The sequence below is a fragment of the Delphinus delphis genome, chromosome 6 (genome assembly GCF_949987515.2).
Source record: "Delphinus delphis chromosome 6, mDelDel1.2, whole genome shotgun sequence".
Lineage (NCBI taxonomy): Eukaryota > Metazoa > Chordata > Mammalia > Artiodactyla > Delphinidae > Delphinus > Delphinus delphis.
Window position 1 is genome coordinate 23,053,412 of NC_082688.1, and position 20,741 is coordinate 23,074,152.

A 20,741-nucleotide genomic window follows, 5' to 3' on the forward strand; every position below is an offset into this window, starting at 1 on the left:
GCGCGTCCGATTAAGGCCTGGCTGGCCCCTTCCCAGGTGACCCTGTAGCTCATTGGGCGGCCTCCGCCCGCCATGCATAGTGCAGGCGCCCTTTACGTCACGCATCCCCACTCCCAGGTGGGGTACAGGTGGGAGGCGCCGAAGGGCTCCAGCCCAGAGGACTCCCAGGAGCTCCGCCCCGCGCCCGCCCCAGCCCTGCCCCTCCGGCCCCGCCCCTGCCGGCGGTCCCGCCCCCGTCCGGCCGCATCCGGGAGGCGGGGCGTAGCCCAGAAGCCTAGGCGGGCCCGGGAGGCCCCAGCGGGCGCGCCCCCGCCACACTTACGCCGCGCGCGCCCGCCCGCCCCGCCCACCGTTGCTATAAAGGGAAAGCGGGCTGCGTGCTCTCCAAGCTTCGTCCGGTGCCTTGGATCCGCTTCCGTGTATTCCAGTGTAAGGTCGCTAGTCAGACAGCAGCAGCCAAGATGGTGAAGCAGATTGAGAGCAAGGTAAGCGTTCCGGGGCCGGCCAGGGCGCGGCGCGCAGCCCCGGCAGGTGGGGTGGGCGGTGGGCCGGAGGTGGGCAGGCCGCCCCTTCGCATCTCTGGAGGAAGGGGACGCGGCGACTCGGCCGGGGACTGCGAGGAGCCCGGGCCTGGGCGCTCCCGGGGCGGTGGAGCGTGCCCTGGAGGGCTAGGTCCGGGTAACCTATGCGCCCGGGGGATGCACGCGCGTGGGGAGCGCCCTGGAGTCCTCCATTGCGCCTCCGCCCCCTCCCCACCCCAGCCGGGAAACCGCGATTGGGTGAAGGATGGAGGGAGTCTGCCTTTGGCCCCCATTTGTATCCGGACACGGGCCCGGGCAGGGAGGTGGAGGGCTCCTTGGAGAAAGCCGGGGCTTGCTGGCTGCCACTCTCCCCGGAGAGCGGCGTGATCCACCCGCGCTGGGTGCAGTGAGCTCCCTGGGGAGTGGATTTAGGCCGGACACCCCCGGCTGCCTCCAGCACTGCTCGGCCGCAGAGCTGACGCGTGTTGCATCCGCGCGAAGGGAGCGGTTCCGGGCTGGAGACACCCCCCGAACCCTTTCGCTTGTACAAGTCCGGCCCTAGGGGCCCAGGTGGCGTCAATGAGGTGAAGTCCGGGCCGCGCCCTCGGGACTCCTCCTCCTGCGGCGCAGGGCGTGTTTCCGGCAGCTCAGGCTTTGGAATGACTCAGTCCGCAAGGCTGGGCCCAGGGACCTTCACTGCCCTACCCATCTGTGATTCACCCACGGTGAATTTCGTGGTCGGTGGGTTTCGCTAGAGCCAGGAGTGCCCCTGAGAGCGGCCGCGCCCCGTTGTGTGCTCGTCGGCTTTCTGGTACCCAGACGGCGGTTCTGTCCTTTTAGGAATGACCAAGACAAAAAGTGTTCTATGTCGAGAGTTATTGCAAACTTAATACCCTCCTGCTTGGAAAACTCAGAGCCTAACAGTGTCTGGTGTACTGTGGCCCCTCAAGGAGTGGATGTTAAATGCTGAGGCACAAAACTGAGTGGGAGAAAACTGATGTTGCTCAAACAGTGGGACGAAACCGTTTACCCTGCGATACCGCCCACCCCAGTAAAGCAGTGGAAAGGCGGGTCGCGTGCCCCGACCTGGTTTAGGTGCTGGGGTTAGCTTTGGAAATGGAAGTTTGTCTGTTAATGGTTCCTTATCTTTTTGTTCCTTTTACAACCAGAAAACATAAAGATCGTTGTAGAAAGTTTGGGAAGAGAGATCTTCTATTTCCTAGGCGCAACCACAAAATAGTTGAGGTTGTTTTTATTTCCGAGCTGTGTGTTTGTCGTCTAATTTAGCCTGAACACTTTACGTGTAATTAGAAGCTTTTTGCGATCATTTCAATATCTGAAGACATTGCTGGACATTTGGGCAGTTTTCCACGCTTCAGTGAATGTTTCTGTTCATAAGGCTTTATACAGAGTTCAGGCTGTTTCCTCAGGTTAGGGTCTTGAGTGCAGGGTCAAGGGATGTGAACCTTTTATGACTTATTAACAACCTTTTCATTGGTTGAAAAGAGAGTGCCTTGGGCTTCCCTGGTGGCGCAGTGGTTGAGAATCCACCTGCCAGTGCAGGAGACATGGGTTCGAGCCCTGGTCCGAGAAGATCCCACATGCCACAGAGCAACTAAGCCTGTGCGCCACAACTACTGAGCCCGCGTGCCACAGCTACTGAAGCCAGCACGCCTAGAGCCCATGCTCTGCAACGAGAAGCCACCGCAGTGAGAAGCCTGTGCACCACAATGAAGAGGAGCCCCCGCTCGCTGCAACTAGAGAGTAGCCCATGTGCAGCAACGAAGACCCAATGCAGCCAAAAATAAATAAATTTATTTAAAAAAAGAAGAAAAGAGAGAGCCTTAATATTGAGTTTTTTCCACATATTTTTATTCAGTGTCTACTGAGTGACAAACAACAGTCTATGAGGGGAGGAGCGGATGGTCTTCTGCAGAGTCTGGTGACCTCATCAGTAGAACATCTGAAAACCTATGAAAGGAGTGAGAAATCTTTGGTCTATATGAATTGTTTCAGAATCCAAACACTACAAGCAGAAAATTGGTTCCTGGAGCACATTTCAGTCTTTCCCTATTTTAGTTCTCGTAATTGTGGCACCCTCCTCCCCTCATCAATACCAAGAGGTACAAGGGTGACAGTAAATTCATTACCCAGAAAAGCACTATGGCTTGGGGCCCAAAGTCCCTGATAATTAGTTGATGTTCAAAACTATGATCCAGAGTCAATCAAAAGCTAAGCTAATGTTTCTTGTAAATTTTGAGTACGCTTTAGCTTTTCATCCTGATGGACTTCGTGCCGTGGGCCATCCAAGACAACTCTGAGGTTTTGGTAGTTTAGAGCCACTGGGATCCATTTCCGCTCCAAGTGTGTTAATGGACTATAAAAGTGAGGAGGAAGAAATCAAGTTTTTTGAAGAATAGCCACTGCCATTTCTTTTCTTCTTTTTTTCTAATAGTATTTTATTCATTTTTTAAAATTTTTTAGATTTAATTTTATTTTTTTTATACAGCAGGTTCTTTTTTTTTTTTTGCGGTACGCGGGCCTCTCACTGCCGTGGACTCTCCCATTGCGGAGCACGGACTCCGGACACGCAGGCCCAGCGGCCATGGCTCACGGGCCCAGCCGCTCCGCGGCACGTGGGATCCTCCTGGACTGGGGCACAACCCTGTGTCCCCTGCATCAGCAGGCGGACTCTCAACCACTGCGCCACCCAGGAAGCCCCAACAGGTTCTTATTAGTCATCAGTTTTATACACAACAGTGTGTACATGTCAATCCCAATCGCCCAATTCAGCACACCACAATCCCCATCCCCCTGCGGTTTCCCCCCCTTGGTGTCCATACATTTGTTCCCTACATCTGTGTCTCAACTTCTGCCCTGCAAACCGGTTCATCTGTACCATTTTTCTAGGTTCCACATACATGCGTTAATGTACGATATTTGTTTTTCTCTTTCTGACTTACTTCACTCTGTATGACAGTCTCTACATCCATCCATGTCTCAGCAAATGACTCAATTTCGATGGGCATTTAGGTTGCTTCCATGACCTGGCTATTGTAAATAGTGCTGCAATGAACATTGGAGTGCATGTGTCTTTTTGAATTATGGTCTTCTCTGGGTATATGCCCAGTAGTGGGATTGCTGGATCCTATGGTAATTCTATTTTTAGTTTCTTAGGAACCTCCATACTGTTCTCCATAGTGGCTGTATCAGTTTACATTCCCACCAACTGTGCAAGGGGTTCCCTTTTCTCCACACCCTCTCCAGCATTTGTTGTTTGTAGATTTTCTGATGATGCCCATTCTAACTGGTGTGAGGTGATACCTCATTGTCGTTTTGATTTGCATTTCTCTAATAATTAGTGATGTTGAGCAGCTTTTTATGTGCTTCTTGGCCATCTGTATATCTTCTTTGGAGAAATGTCTGTTTACGTCTTTTGCCCATTTTTGGATTGGGTTGTTTGTTTCTTTAATATTGAGCTGCATGAGCTGTTTATATATTTTGGAGATTAATCCTTTGTCCATTGATTCGTTTGCAAATACTTTCTCCCATTCTGAGGGTTGTCTTTTCGTCTTGTTTATGGTTTCCTTTGCTGTGCAAAAGCTTTTAAGTTTCATTAGGTCCCATTTGTTGATTTTTGTTTTTATTTCCATTACTCTAGGAGGTGGATCAAAAAACATCTTGCTGTGATTTATGTCAAAGAGTGTTCTTCCTATGTTTTCCTCTAAGAGTTTTATAGTGTCCAGTCTTACATTTAGGTCTCGAATCCATTTTGAGTTTATTTTTGTGTATGGTGTAGGGAGTGTTCTAATTTCCTTCTTTTACATGTAGCTGTCCAGTTTTTCCAGCACCACTTATTGAAGAGACTGTCTTTTCTCCATTGTATATCCTTGCCTCCTTTGTCATAGATTAGTTGACCATAGGTGCATGGGTTTATCTCTGGGCTTTCTATCTTGTTCCATTGATCTATGTTCCTGTTTTTGTGTCAGTACCATATTGTCTTGATTACTGTAGCTTTGTAGTATAGTCTGAAGTCAGGAGTCTGATTCCTTCAGCTCCGTTTTATTCCCTCAAGACTGCTTTGGCTATTCGGGGTCTTCTGTGTCTCCATACAGATTTTAAGATTTTTTGTTCTAGTTCTGTAAAAAATGCCATTGGTAATTTGATAGGGATTGCATTCAATCTGTAGATTGCTTTGGGCAGTATCGTCATTTTCACAATGTTGATTCTTCCAATCCAAGAACATGGTATATCTCTCCATCTCTTGGTATCATCTTTAATTTCTTTCATCAGTGTCTTATAGTTTTCCGCATACAGGTCTTTTGTCTCCTTAGATAGGTTTATTCCTAGGTATTTTATTCTTTTTGTTGCTATGGTAAATGGGAGTGTTTCCTTAATTTCTCTTTTAGATTTTTCATCATTAGTGTATAGGAATGCAAGGGATTTCTGTGCATTAATTTTGTATCCTGCAACTTTACCAAATTCATTGATTAGCTCTAGTAGTTTTCTGGTGGCATTTTTAGAATTCTCTCTATATATAGTACCATGTCATCTGCAAATAGTGACAGTTTTACTTCTTCTTTTCCAATTTGTATTCCTTTTATTTCTTTTTCTTCTCTGATTGCTGTGGCTAAAACTTCCAAAACTATGTTGAATAATAGTGGTGAGAGTGGACATCCTTGTGTTGTTCCTGATCTTAGAGGAAATGTTTTCAGTTTTTCACCATTGAGAATGATGTTTGCTGTGGGTTTGTCGTATATGGCCTTTATTATGTTGAGGTAGGTTCCCTCTATGCCCACTTTCTGGAGAGTTTTTATGATAAATGGGTGTTGAACTTTGTCAAAAGCTTTTTCTGCATCTATTGAGATGATCATATGGTTTTTCTTCTTCAATTTGTTAATATGGTGTATCGAATTGATTGATTTACATATATTGAAGAATCCTTGCATCCCTGGGATAAATCTCACTTGATCATGGTGTATGATCCTTTTAATGTGTTGTTGGATTCTGTTTGCTAGTATTTTGTTGAGGATTTTTGCATCTATATTCATCAGTGATATTGGTCTGTAATTTTCTTTTTTTGTAGTATCTTTGTCTGGTTTTGGTATCAGGGTGATGATGGCCTCATAGAATGAGTTTGGGAGTGTTCCTTCCTCTGCAATTTTTGGAAGAGTTTGAGAAGGATGGGTGTTAGCTCTTCTCTAAATGTTTGATAGAATTCACCCGTGAAGCCATCTGGTCTTGGACTTTTGTTTGTTGGAAGATTTTTAATCACAGTTTCAATTTCCTTACTTGTGATTGGTTTGTTCATATTTTCTGTATCTTCCTGGTTCAGTCTTGGAAGGTTATACCTTTCTAAGAATTTGTCCATTTCTTCCAGGTTGGCCATTTTATTGGCATAGAGTTGCTTGTAGTAGTCTCTTCGGATGCTTTGTATTTCTGCGGTGTCTGTTGTAACTTCTCCTTTTTCGTTTCTAATTTTATTGATTTGAGTCCTCTCCCTCTTTTTCTTGATGAGTCTGGCTAATGGTTTGTCAATTTTGTTTATCTTCTCAAAGAACCAGCTTTTAGTTTTATTGATCTTTGCTATTGTTTTCTTTGTTTCTATTTCATTTATTTCTGCTCTGATCTTTATGATTTCTTTCCTTCTGCTGACTTTGGGTTTTGTTTGTTCTTCTTTCTCTAGTTCCTTCAGGTGTAAGGTTAGATTGTTTGAGATTTTTCTTGTTTCTTGATGTAGGCTTGTATAGCTATAAACTTCCCTCTTAGAACTGCTGTTGCTGCATCCCATAGGTTTTGGATCGTCGTGTTTTCATTGTCATTTGTCTCTAGGTATTTTTTAATTTCCTCTTTGATTTCTTCAGTGATCTCTTGGTTATTTAGTAACGTGTTTAGCCTCCATGTGTTTGTGTTTTTTACTTTTTTTCCCCTGTAATTCATTTCTAATCTCATAGTGTTGTGGTCAGCAAAGATGCTTGATATGATTTCAGTTTTCTTAAATTTACTGAGGCTTGATTTGTGACCCAAGGTGTGATCTGTCCTGGAGAATGTTCCATGCGCACTTGAGAAAAAAGTGTAATCTGCTGTTTTTGGATGGAATATCCTATAAATATCAGTTAAATCTATCTGGTCTATTGTGTCATTTAAAGCTTCTGTTTCCTTATTTATTTTCATTTTGGATGATCAGTCCATTGGTGTAAGTGAGGTGTTAAATCCCCCACTATTATTGTGTTAATGTCGATTTCCCCTTTTATGGCTGTTAGCAGTTGCCTTATGTATTGAGGTGCTCCTATGTTGGGTGCATATATATTTGTAATTTTTATATCTTCTTTTTGGATTGATCCCTTGATCATTATGTAGTGACCTTCCTTGTCTCTTGTAACATTCCTTAAAGTCTATTTTATCTGATATGAGTATAGCTACTCCAGCTTTCTTTTGATTTCCATTTGCATGGAATATCTTTTTCCATCCCCTCACTTTCAGTCTCTGTATGTGTCCCTAGGTCTGAAGTGGGTCTCTTGTAGACAGCATATATATGGGTCTTGTTTTTGTATCTATTCAGCAAGCCTATGTCTTTTGGTTGGAGCATTTAATCCATTCACGTTTAAGGTAATTATTGATATATATGTTCCTATGACCATTTTCTTAATTGTTCTGGGTTTGTTTTTGTAGGTCCTTTTCTTCTCCTGTGTTTCCCACTTAGCATTTGCTGTAGAGCTGGTTTGGTGGTGCTGAATTCTCTTAGCTTTTGCTTGTCTGTAAAGCTTTTGATTTCTCCATAGAATCTGAATGAGATCCTTGCTGGGTAGAGTAATCTTGGTTGTAGGTTCTTCCCTTTCATCTCTTTAAGTATATCATGCCACTCCCTTCTGGCTTGTAGAGTTTCTGCTGAGAAATCAGCTGTTAACCTTATGGGAGTTCCCTTGTGTGTTATTTATCGTTTTTCCCTTGCTGCTTTCAATAAGTTTTCTTTGTCTTTAATTTTTGCCCATTTGATTACTATGTGTCTCGGCATGTTTCTCCTTGGGTTTATCCTGTATGGGACTTGCTGTGCTTCCTGGACTTGGGTGGCTATTTCCTTTCCCATGTTAGGGAAGTTTTTGACTATAATCTCTTCAAATATTTTCTCTGGTCCTTTCTCTCTCTCTTCTCCTTCTGGGACCCCTATAATGTGAATGTTGTTGCGTTTAATGTTGTCCCAGAGGTCTCTTAGGCTGTCTTCATTTCTTTTCATTCTTTTTTCTTTATTCTGTTCTGCGGCAGTGAATTCCACCATTCTCTCTTTCAGATCACTTATTCGTTTTTCTGCCTCAGTTATTCTGCTATTGACTCCTTCTAGTGTAGTTTTCATTTCAGTTATTGTCTTGTTCATCTCTGTTTGTTTCTTCTTTAATTTGTCTAGGTCTTTGTTTAACATTTCTTGCATCTTCTCCATCTTTGCCTTCATTCTTTTTCCGAGGTCCTGGATCATCTTCACTATCATCATTCTGAATTCTTTTTCTGGAAGGTTGCCTATCTCCACTTCATTTAGTTGTTTTTCTGGGGTGTTATCTTGTTCCTTCATATGGTACATAGCCCTCTGCCTTTTCATTTTGTCTGTCTTTCTGTGAATGTGGTTTTTGTTCCACAGGCTGCAGGATTGTTACTCATTTCATATATACATATTTTTAATTTATTTATTAGTTTTGTCTGTTGGGTCTTTGTTGCTGTGCGCAGGCTTTCTCTAGTTATGTTGAGCAGTGGCTACTCTTCGTTGCGGTGCATGGGCTTCTCATTGCAGTGGCTTCTCTTGTTGCAGAGCACGGGCTCTAGGCGCGCAGGCTTCAGTAGTTGTGGCACTCGGGCTCAGTAGTTGTGGCTCACGGGCTCTAGAGTGCAAGCTCAGTAGTTGTGGCGCATGGGCTTATTTGCTTCTCGGCACGTGGGATTTTCCCGGACGAAGGCTTGAACCCATGTACCCTACATTGGCAGGCGGATTCTTAACCCCTGCGCCACCAGGGACGTCCCTGCTGCCTTTTCTTGAACTCCCAACTTTAACACACAGGCACTTTGCTGAATGCTTTTTTACAAACCACTCTTATGCCTGTTGATTACCTTTGGAATGGGTGTGTTTAGGAAAAGAGATGCTAGGTGCTGCTCTTATTTATCTGCCCCAAATACATTGTTTTGTTTTCAGAATGTTTGTGTTAGTGATGGGGACCTTTATCAATCCTCACTGGTAGTTTCTGGGAGCTAGAAATTATGGTTTGCTTCTTAGTCAGATAGTATTGAATGATTTTCACACTGATGTCTGTTTTAGGCAAACTTTAGTATCCAGAGAATAGAACTTGTCATGAAGTCCTACATGTACCTGGCTCTGTGACTCATGTTCAGTGAAGCCAGAAGTTATTGCTGAAAAATATTCTAGGTTGAGAGTAACCTCACCTGTATTTACTGAGGGCCAACCATGTTTACAAAACCATGGATTCATCTGACCAGACGTTGTCAATCTTTATTTCCCTGTCTTACCTGGATCTTGCAGTAAAGAATGGCTGGTTTGACCTAAAAAAATCACATTAGGGAAGGCTTTGAAGGAAATTCATCTGGAAAAAATCGGTGATGGTTTGGGAAAACAATTTCTGTACTTCTTACTCTCTGTGTGCCACCTCCACTACACACACACACCTCCCCACGCCCAAAGGTGTGGTGTGTTTATTTGTATGCAGGTTTGTACCTGCATAACTGAACTGGGTACAGAAGTCATGACCTACCCATTCCAGGAAACACCATTTGTGAATTGTTTTCCCCAATAAACATGAGGCAGAAAGTAGAAATCTAGAGCAGTAACTTCAGAGGAATTCACTTTAGTTCTTTTTCGTTAACGGTGCATTATTTACTTTCTTCTTTACTTGGACCAAATCTGATCTGATTCTTAGCTTTCAGAGGAGGGGGGGCGTGGTGTTGGTTTTTAATTAAACCAATGTGACTGGCATTTCCCCCCCCACACCCCCCACACCCCCGGTGAAGAAAACCGAGACTTCAGATATAGATGTTTGTGTTTTGATTTCTCTTCATGGCCTTGGTTTTGGTCAGCACCAGCTGACTGTGGTTAAAAAAGAGTCGTCCCTTGTTAACTAGAAGGTTAGGTTGCTAGGGTTACAGTATCAAAACCATTGGTAAATTATTCAGGGAGTTTGGTGGTAAGGGATTTCTTGATCATTTCTACTGGTGGAATTTTATTCAACAAGCATGGCTTACGAAAAATAACAAAGAAAATTCCCTTCACAAGGGACTAAAACTTTCATTTGGTCAACAGTGAAGGCAGAAATCAACGATAGTATGTATGATCTCAATTCTGGAAACTCCACTAAAAAGAGTATAAGGACATATGCTTAATGTCAACAGTGGGTGTAAGGGTGTGGAGAATGTTCTTTTCCTTGATATTTATTTTTTTTACCTTTTGGATGTTCTACCACAGACAATATTAGCTTAATCAAAAAGTTTTAGTTTTTAAAATAACTTGTGGTGTTTTAGTTGCAAGAGTCTGTGCCTTTGTGACTTATTCAATTGAAGTGTGATTCCTTGGATCAATGAGCATTTAGTGAATGTCTACCATATGTTATACCTAGATTTGATGTGGAAACTTTTTTTTTATAAATTTATTTTATGTATTTATATTTTTTTGGCTGCGTTGTGTTTTTGTTGCTGCTCACTGGCTTTCTCTAGTTGTGGCGAGCGGGGCCACTCTTCATTGCGGTGTGCGGGCTTCTCATTGCGGTGGCTTCTCTTGTTGCAGAGCATGGGCTCTGGGCGCATGGGCTTCAGTAGTTGTGGCACGCAGGCTCAGTAGTTGTGGCGCACAGGCTTAGTTGCTCCACAGCATGTGGGATCTTCCCAGACCTGGGCTCGAACCCGTGTCCCCTGCATTGGCAGGCGGATTCTTAACCACTGCGCCACCAGGGAAGTCCAGATGTGGAAACATTTGTAATACAAATGTCTTTATTTTCCTTTTATTTACTTAGTTTGGATGTGGATTAACTAATTCTTTACATTTATGAAGACATGAATATTGATACACTGTATACATCCTACTTGTTTCACCTTATCAAATAACAAACATTACACCACAGTAGGATTTCCTCAGTTTATTTGCTTTGTTTTCCTTTTTTTATTAAAAAAATAGGCCCTGAAAGCAGGACCTCCAAATTGTGTTTTGTGTCGCATTTTATCAGGGCTTTTGGAAATAAACGTAACCTAACATCTGCTTTTCTCTTTCCCTTAGTATGCTTTTCAGGAAGCCTTGAACAGTGCGGGAGAGAAACTCGTAGTAGTCGACTTCTCAGCCACGTGGTGTGGGCCTTGCAAAATGATCAAGCCTTTCTTTCATGTAAGTATTTATTAGCCAACTTCTGCTTTTGTAAACTATTTGTGTGTCTGGGGTTGGTGGTCACAAAGCTAGGAAAGAAGGACAGTTAGAGGTTTTGTTGTTGTCGGGTCTTTGGTCTAAAAATCATAGCATAACAGTTTAGGTTTGACACACACAGCCTGTTGAAGACGACTTTCAGAAGTTAATTTGGTTGGCTTAAGTGGCTTTTTCTTCACAGTGAAACATGGGCCCTATTTGAAGTTCAGGAATCAGAGTTGATGTTTCAAATTATTTTACACCAAGGAGAATTTGATTCAGGGAAAATGTCTTTTATGCTTACCTGTCCCTAAATATTGGGATCTTTAGTCCCTGCTTTTAAGTTTCCATTTAAGAAGCTTCAGTGTGTTGGCTGCCATTACCCACTGCTAAATCTTTGTGGATTTTTTTTCTAATTTTCTAGTCTCTCTCGGAAAAGTATTCCAACGTAGTGTTCCTCGAAGTAGACGTGGATGACTGTCAGGTATGTGGCTGGAAATTTGGAATAATGTTGAGCTTTTTGCATTGGCCTTTTTCTCTGAATTACACATTGCTTGTTCTCATAAATAAGTAAAACACTAGAATTACAACCCTAGTTAAAAAGTTTATTTCAGAAGAACGGGTAATTGTGCCAATTATGAGCTTAATCCTAGATGTCAGGAGCTAAGTACATCACATCCTAAAATAAAATGGTTAAGGCATCTGTTACCCATCTTTACTAGTCACCTGCCATTCTAAAAGCCCAAGTAATCTACCAACATTCTGAGATGCTCGACAAACAGAAATTGAAGAGACCAAACAAACACCAAGATGCCTGATTAGAGAGCTGAGAGAAGAACTGGGGGGAACATTTCAAGATTGGTTTAGTTTAACAAATGCTCGTTTAGCACTTGGGACCAGGCGCACTGTTCTTTGTGCGTAACAAGTATGGATTCATTTAATCCTTTGTCCTGTCATCATGCCCAGGTTGACCGTGGAGTTACAGTTAGTAAGTAGCAGAGCAGGGATTTAAACGTGTGTGGGCAGGTTTGCTTAGCCCCAGCAGGGCAGGAGTGGGTTAGGGTATGAAGTGGCAACAAAGGTGCTCGACCTGGCTTCCAGTCCTGGCCCAGTGACGTCTGCTTTAGGCTCATTCTCGTATCCCTTGAACCTTGGTTCTTCTATGACCAGATCTTAATACCTGCCCCCACCAACCTTGTAAGGTTGATTATTCATTGAGCAAACATGGAAATCCTGCAAAAGGTCCAGAAGGGTCTATAAAAAGGGTGGGGCCGGGGTGGGGAAACGTATGGCAGTATTTTCTAAGCCTGTGGGCACCTCCCAGTACCACATTGCTTGTTCCCAGCACATTTCTCATCTTTCTTTCTTGCCGGACAAGCTCCTTGACTTAAGCTTCACATCCTCTCGAGGAATTCTCCTTTAGTTACTCCCTTTTATGCCCAGACTAGGTTTGTTCCCTTCCTCTGTGTCCCCCTGGTGTCCTCTGCCCCTCCTTTTCGTGGATTGATGGTTGTCCAGTGGGAGGATCGTGTCCCTTATTAGCGCTGTGGGCTTGGTGAAGTTATCTGTTCTGTGCCTCAGGTTGCGCCTCTGTTAAATGGCAGCGTTAATCCAGCATGTAAGGCACTTGTCAGGATCGTGTGAGATAAGACCTGGGAAGTGCTTAGAGCAGTGCCTGGCGCGTGATAAGCATTCAGTAAGCTTAGCTATTACTGTAATGATCTTTGTGTCTGTCCTTCATTAGTCTGTCAGTTTCTTGGGATCAGGGACCCTGTCTTATGCGCCTTTGTTTCCTCTTTATCAGCACACCTGTCTGACCTGTGGTAGGTGAAGAATGAATGAATTGGTATGGTCGTCAAGTAAAGTTATTCTGATGTGTCCTGGGTTTTTGTTTTCGTTTTTTGCAGTACGCGGGCCTCTCACTGTTGTGGCCTCTCCTGTTGCGGAGCGCAGGCTCCGGACACACAGGCTCAGTGGCCATGGCTCACGGGCCCAGCCGCTCCGCAGCATGTGGGGTCTTCCCAGACCGGGGCACGAACCTGCGTTCCCTGCATCGGCAGGCAGACTCCCAACCACCGCGCCACCAGGGAAGCCCTGGGTTTTTGTTTTAAATAAGAGTAGACAGCATGTGTTTGTGAAAAAACTCTTGCTCCCTATTTTAACCTAACTTATTTTTTTAAATCTCGTCACCTTAGCCAGGTGAAAATGGCACCTGGAAGGGACTAAAGAAACTGGTACTGACCCTACCAGACAGCAAGTGAATACATTTTTATTTGGAAATACTAACATATGCTAGAGGCTGCACTAAGCCCTCTGCCTACGTTGTATCATTTCATCCAGGCAGTGACCATGAGAACTATTTTTATCAGCATCCCCCCTGAACAGATAATGGGACTGCAACACAGAAGGGTAAAAGGTCGATTGAGGGCTTCCCTGATGGCGCAGTGGTTGAGAGTCCACCTGCCGATGTAGGGGACACGGGTTCGTGCCCTGGTCCAGGAAGATCCCACATGCCACGGAGCGGCTGGGCCCGTGAGCCATGGCCGCTGAGCCTGCGCATCCGGAGCCTGTGCTCCGCAACAGGAGAGGCCACAACAGTGAGAGGCCCGCATACCGCAAAAAAACAAAACAAAACAAAACAAAAAGGTCGATTGAGGCAGAGCCTGTGGATTTGGCCCCTGTATGGTGCTGGGGCCAGGACCAATGCTTTCTGCCTCAATCCAAAACCTTTGGGAAGTAGGTGTGCAGAGCAGGCCCAGACTTCAGTATGACAGCCCCTCCTTTAGACGTGGTTGTCATCCTCATCATCACTCTAAAAGTATGTAGACCTCTAGACCTTGAAGTGACCTTCTCATAAGTTGGGGACCTTTCACTTTGAGCAACATATGATCTTTTGTGTGTGTGTGGTTTTTTTAATACTCTTAATGACAACTATTACACCATCTAAATAGCCTCATCAACTTTTTGCGGCATTAAAAATTGAATTCCAGAACCCTTTGGTCACCCCATACGCATAGCAATAGTCTGTCAGTTCCTACTTACCTGGCCATTCAGCAGAGTTAGCAAGGCAGGTGATTCAAACAAAAAGGAGTTCATTATCAATCCATGAGTTGTTTTTCCCCCATGGAATTTATGAATTACATGAGTGGATCTTCTTTTTGTTGCTTTGGAACGCTGTAGATAAAACCATCCCCTGATTTTGGCTCGAAAAGAATCAGATGAGGGATAAAAATGACATCAATTCATTATTTTGAGTATTAGATCATATCATTAAAATAGATGGAATATTTTAGGACTGAGTTTGTTTTTATATTTTTTATGCAGATAATTCCTGTCCATGCAGACTCAGGGTACTTAATGTTTATAGTATCTTTGGGGCAAACAACACCTAGTTTTAATAGAAAAATCTCTGAACACTTGGGCTGGAAGAGATGAGCTTTTAGGTGTAATAGATTCAAATGGACAGTTAGGAGGCATGGACATATAATGTGGTACACACACAAAACAACTCTGTATGCATAGCGAAGTGTGAATACTACTTTTGAAAATGATAGACTGATCTTATTTCCTTAACAGCAGACTCTACTCCCAACTCTACAGAGTATGATACTTATAAGCTCAAAAGAAACAAAGTAACTTGGGCCTGATAGTTTTGCAACCTTTTAGGATGCCATGTGTTTCCGTTATGAGAACAGCTAGCAATGAGTTAATAACAGGTGACAACAGCAGATTTAAAGTTATTTTGGCTATACAGAGTGCTGAGCTAGAAACCAATGAAACAAAAGTTAATAAGGTAAAATGTAGCCTCGTTACACTTACTAATAAAAACTAATAAAAATCTGAGCTGGGCTAAAACTATAGGGATGGAGAACAGAGTGGGGGTGGGGGCTAAGGGGGAGTATTTGACCACAGAGAAGCTACTGAGGAAGTTTTATGGGAGTGAGGGAAGAGTTCTGTATCCTGATTATGGCAGTGTTTATATGACTACACAAGTTCCAGATTGTTTATTTTTTTAAAAATGGCAGGATCTGGGTCTGTCATTAGAGAGTGGCTAGCTTTCTGTTTTTAAATGAGGGAAGTGATAAACTTGAGATCAAGAATGTTTTTAAAACCTCAAAGGTAACTACTTAATTTTTAAGTGTGCATGCCTTTCAAATCACTACAGGAGTGGGCCAATTGGTCCATAGAACAAGTAATAGAAAACAAAAGAAAAAAAGTAACAGAGGCAGTAGAGATCAAATATTAGTTATAGAACTACTAACCTTTACTGAGGTCCATGAAAGATTTTACTAGATGGGTATATACTGTCTTCCAGGATGTTGACTCAGTATTATTAAAATGCTAGTTAGTACTCTTAGATTCATCCAACATTTTTGGGAAATTGATCATGACATTCTGAAATAATGTAGTCAGGAAAATCCTGGAAAGTATTTTAAAAAACTAATTAGGAGGGAAGTCATAGAGGATGGGAAGGGGCAGGCCCCATAAAGTACATTAGCAGCAATAATTAAAACCGTGTGGTCTTGTAACCAGAGTAGGTATGTAGATCCATGGACAAGACTAAAAAGTCCAAAAAAGAAGAATCGAATCTATTAAACCATGTATTAACCGTTAACCATTTGGGGTTAAGATGTTGCATCTCTACCTCATTCTTCACCCCCAGATACAACCTAGAAGAAAGCCAAACATAAATTCTAGAAAATACTGAACACGTAGAAGTGATACACTGTCAAGCACATTAACTGCCCCAGTTCTTATATTCTTAAGAATTTGATTAACCGTTTTTCTCTGTGGCCATTGCAGAAATGGGCCTGAACAGTTCACTCACAGAACTGGAGTCTCCTAAATCCAACAGAGCACATGCTTTCAGTGACTGGCGTAGGGAAGGGCAGATGGATCCTGTTACATGAAAAGTCTTAAACTGGATGTCAGAAATCATGATACATACTGATAAACTGACACATTCAAATTGGGAGGTGGTTTAATCATGTGTGTCTAGAGCCTTTAAAGTGAATATTTTCATTCCCTTAGCAATGCTTACTTTCATGGGTGGGGATTGAACCATAGTGTAGAGATGCTTAGGCAAAATCGGAGCCTTTTACATTGTCGACCAGCAGATGAGTTAAAATGATCCATCCATACAGTGACAGCTTTCGGACCATAGAAAGGTGAGATTATACTTATCTAAATAAGTAAAATTGAAAATGATCTTCTTAAACTGAGCAACTTTAAGGTTTTTTGCCCTGGGACGCGTCTGAATTTATTCACAAGAATGTGCGTAACCTAAAAGCCCAGTGTGGTGGATTCAATTATGGTACAGAATCCTGCATCACCTTTAAAAAAAATCACTTTCTTACCCAATGAGAGCGAATTCTTAATGCTTTAAAAATTTACCATGTAAAGACTTGATTGCAATTTTTTTTTTTTTTTTTTGGGCTGTGCTGGGTCTTTGTTGCTGCGCGTGGGCTTTCTCTAGTTGCAGCGAGCGGGGGCTACTCTTCGTTGTGGTGCGCAGGCTTCTTGTTGCAGTGGCTTCTCTTGTTGCGGAGCACGGGCTCTAGGTGCGCGGGATCTAGAGCACAGGCTCAGTAGTTGTGGTGCACGGGCTTAGTTGCTCCACAGCATGTGGGATCTTCCCGGACCAGGGCTCGAACCCATGTCCCCTGCATTGGCAGGCGGATTCTTAACCACTGCACCACCAGGGAAGCCCTTGACTGCAATTTTAAGACGTAAAACGTATGAACATGACTTACAACACACTTCAAGTCTTTCTCAAAGCATTGACACCACTTCTGAGCATTTATCTTGTTTCTAGTTTTTTGTCTTATTTTATTTTAAGTTAGGCAGTTGTACCAATGTGGGAATGCTGCCTAAGCTCTGGCTAGGAGAGGTATAAGGCATCCAGAATCTGAGAACGGCAATTAGACTATCATTTCCATTGATTGGGACCCTGTATTTTCTGCTGATAAGGCTTTGGGATTAGCGTTTTCATCTGAAGGTTGTGATCAGTATCCAGGTCCTGTTGTCTTTGGATGTGGAGTATCTTTTTTGATAGGTTCCAGTCTTTGTCAATGGTTGTCTAACAATGAGTTGTGATGTTGGTGTGCTCGAGAGAGGAGGTGAGCTCAAGGTCCTTGTACTCCTTCTTCCTTACTTATCTCCAGGTCCTGTTTTGCATGCTTTTATATGTGATGCAGGTCAGTTGCACCCCCTGTACGTTTCTATGATTAGAAGTGGCGGAAAGGGTGGCTCACACTTTCCAGACCACAGCCCTTCCACTGTGGGTACTATAAAAACAAAACTAACACCCACCTCTTTTGAGGCTTCCGCCAGCTGCTTGCATGAAAGATGGTATCCAACTGGTGGCTTCCAAGTGTCAGGAAGAGACAGGGAAGGGACTGCAGTAAACTGCTGCTCTCCGAGTGCTGGGAGGGGCCAGCCCAGTGTTTCCAAATCTTCAAGCAATTCAGAGATTTTTTTTTTTTAAGCATTTACATGAACCAAGTAACATATCTAGACCAGCTTCAGCCCCCTAGACAACCAGTTTCCAACCTTTTAGCTAAACCAGTCCTTCTACCCTTCTAACTTGTCATCTTCTGGTTTCCCAATTACTCATCCTCAAGGTCCAGAACCTTGACATGTGCAGCTCATCGTCTTCCTGTCAACTCTCCACCCCATTTTCCATCCTGGATTCTCAGACTACAAGGGAATTTCTGGAATTGTAGATTGGTACAGTTAAAATGTTATGATCTTCATTTGGATGGTCTTATCACAGGTTCTTGGGAATTTCCTTATGACTGTTGCTTTCAGTGAGTACTTAGTGCCTGGAATATAGTAGACATTCAGTACATACTAGCCGTTTTATTGCAGCCATTACTGCCCTTGTGCTTCTTGTTGCCCAGCATTTAAAGAAAAAGTAAAGGTTATCTGGAAACAGCAGCGTCCACCACCCTTCCTGCCCAAACTGGCAACAGGACACGTGCAATTTCATAAAGACGTAAAACCACACTTTTCTGCCCGGCAGAGGAACAGGTGAAGTTAGGCTGGTGTGCTACCATTGACTGGTGGCTCAATCTAGGAACCGCTCCTTTTTTTTGAGGGGGGGGCATGCAGCCTGGCATATGGGATCTTAGTTCCCCAATCAGGGATCGAACCCACACCCCCTGCAGTGGAAGCTCGAAGTCTTAACCACTGGACTGCCAGGGAAGTCCTAGGACCACTCCATTTTTAATTCCCATGTCCCTTACTCCTGAGTCCCCAACTGGAAGTCACCACGGTGTTTTTAGCTGACCTTCCTTCCTTTCCTGTGAAAGTTCTTTGGTCTCCGTGGTCTGCTTCTCAGAGTTCTGCCTCCGTGGTTGGTGGCCTCCACAGCTTTTGCTGCTTAGTTAGGGCTGTGTGGTTCTTTCTTCACTTCTCTCCTGATCCTCTTTGCAGTGCCAAGCTGATGTATTTGATCCCTAATGTACCTGTTCACTTGAAACTCTTGTCCAAACCAAGCCCTTTTCATGGCATTCCCCCCGCCAAACCTGGTGTGAACAAGGTGTTGAGAGGTAGGGGTTATAAAACAATAACAGAAAAACCAGTGTGGAGCTGTCCCTGTAGATCGCCATGACTTTATTCTTGAACAAGTCCTTTGTAAATAAGTTGTTCCTCTCCCTAACTCTAAACTTTTGCCTTTATGATCATCATCTATGTACCTCACTCCAGTACAGCTGGGAATAATTCGATTAAACAATTTGAGTCACTGTATAGTATCTGATTCTGGTATCTCTCAAAGATGAGAGTACGTATTAATTAGAATTTTAATTGAGAATATAACCAATTTGGCTTTTGTGCTGCCATTGTAGTCCCTGTTTAAGCGTATAAAAATTGGCGCTGAGCTCTGGGTACATAACAGGAAAAAGAATCTGGTTTTAGATCACAGGTACCAGAGCTCAGCACTCCTCATGGTCTTATTTTTATCTTCTTTCTATACCTCCCTTCCCCCCAGGATGTTGCTTCAGAGTGTGAAGTCAAATGCATGCCAACCTTCCAGTTTTTTAAAAAGGGACAGAAGGTAGGTACATCTGACCTTGAAGAAACCAGCTGGGTAATAATAGGAAAGCATGATATAGAAAAGAAGAAACTGAAGTGACTTACCCTTTACATTGGGAAGCACATCCCTGTTTTTTCCTTTTAAGAATATTTAAATATGTCATTCTTCATTAAGTACATAATGTGACATCTCATTGATAACTGATCTTTGCTAAAACTAAAATCACAGGGATTTGGTGATTAATCCCTGTGATTGGCGCTTCATATTTATATCACAGTGCATTTATCTTTGTTCAGAGGTATTTGTGTAAAAAAACTGAGTCTTGACTTTTGAGGGGTTTTTGTTTTTGTTTGTTTTTAACTTTAAAGAACTGGGTGTTATCCATGGATGTAAATTTTCAATAAGCTTATACTTAACTTCCTCTCCTCCCCAGGCCCATTCTGTGGTCATATCTGATACACAAAATAGGGATGCAATGCTACATCTAATGGCAATTCAATATTCTCTCAACAGGTGGGTGAATTTTCTGGAGCTAATAAGGAAAAACTTGAAGCCACCATTAATGAATTAATCTAATCATGTTTTCTGAAGACATGATCAGCCTTTGGCTGTTTAAAACTTGTAATTTTTTTTTATTTACAAAAAGGAAGGATCAAGTATGAAGACTATATACCTAACTGCCATCTGATAAGTGACAATAAAATATTAACTGTACCCTTTTTAAAACTGTCTGGTGTCTTTGCATAGTTTTCAAAATAAATGAAAACTGGCCATTTGATGATATTTAATGTCCTAGTTATTTTCATATGTTCTTGATCACTTTTTTTTTTTTTTAACCTTGTAGGCCACTGATGATTGATTGAAGATTTTTCCTGTACTTGTAGGAAAATCTTGTTGGAGGCAATGCACAGATAATAGAGTAATATGTTAAAATTCTGTTATTATTTTTGACCTTATGCACAGAGAAAGTATTATTTTTTGTTCTAGCAAGCAGATCTCCTGTGCTCTCTGAATGGTCCTCATGACCAAAATTGATGTCTGCCCATGAAGGAATTGTTTATCTCTGGTTTCAGATTCCTGTCCCAAAGGTTACAGTGAGGTGCCAATTTTGCTAATGGTAAAGGAGTTCTATTATCTGTTAGGAATTCTTCATAGGTGGCTCACAAGGGAGTTCCCACAAACATTACTGTGGGAATTTGATTCTCTCAAGTATCTAATAAACTGGTTTTATATGCTAGATAGAAGTTCCAACCTAAGCAGTAAAGAGTGTGGACGTTACTGTTAATTTCATTCAAAGAACATTGTTTCTTGTGTTCTAGACCCAAAGGGCTGGAGGAATGCTTGCAGAAATAGTTTTTAAATTTGTACAGTAAAAAATCAGAATTAAATCATATGCTCCTCACCATCCTTCTATTAATTTAATCTTTGCAACAATCCTATGAAGTAGGCACTGTAATCCCCACTTCCCAGTGAGGAAACAGGCAGAAAGGTTAAGTAATATCCCCAGCATCACACTAGGCAGTGGAGGATACGAGATTCAAACCAAGTGAGTCTGGAGCCTGAGTGCATGCTCAACTATTACACTGCTGCTCAGTGTAACGATGTAATAACTAGCTAAAATGATGGGCCCTTAGCTGGGTTTCTTTCCTCATCTGAAAATCAGGATACTGAACTTAGATGAACGTTCAAAATATTAATTGAATGCTTATTATGTGCCAGGCACTGTGCTAGGCTAGGGATATAGCTGTGAATAGGACACCCTTCTCATAGAGCTTACATTCTAGAAAGGGAGGCAAACTAA

The 20,741-nt window shown here is 42.7% G+C and overlaps 1 protein-coding gene across 1 annotated transcript; it reads left to right on the forward strand.

Annotated features, from left to right (window-relative positions):
• Positions 1-327: 327 nt before the first annotated feature.
• Positions 328-19,723, forward strand: LOC132427168 (thioredoxin). Its single transcript, XM_060014354.1, has 5 exons — positions 328-485; positions 10,783-10,887; positions 11,327-11,386; positions 18,896-18,961; positions 19,454-19,723. Exons 1-5 carry the CDS (start codon positions 462-464, stop codon positions 19,514-19,516), a joined length of 318 nt encoding a protein of 105 aa, XP_059870337.1. The 5' UTR covers positions 328-461; the 3' UTR covers positions 19,517-19,723.
• Positions 19,724-20,741: the final 1,018 nt, after the last annotated feature.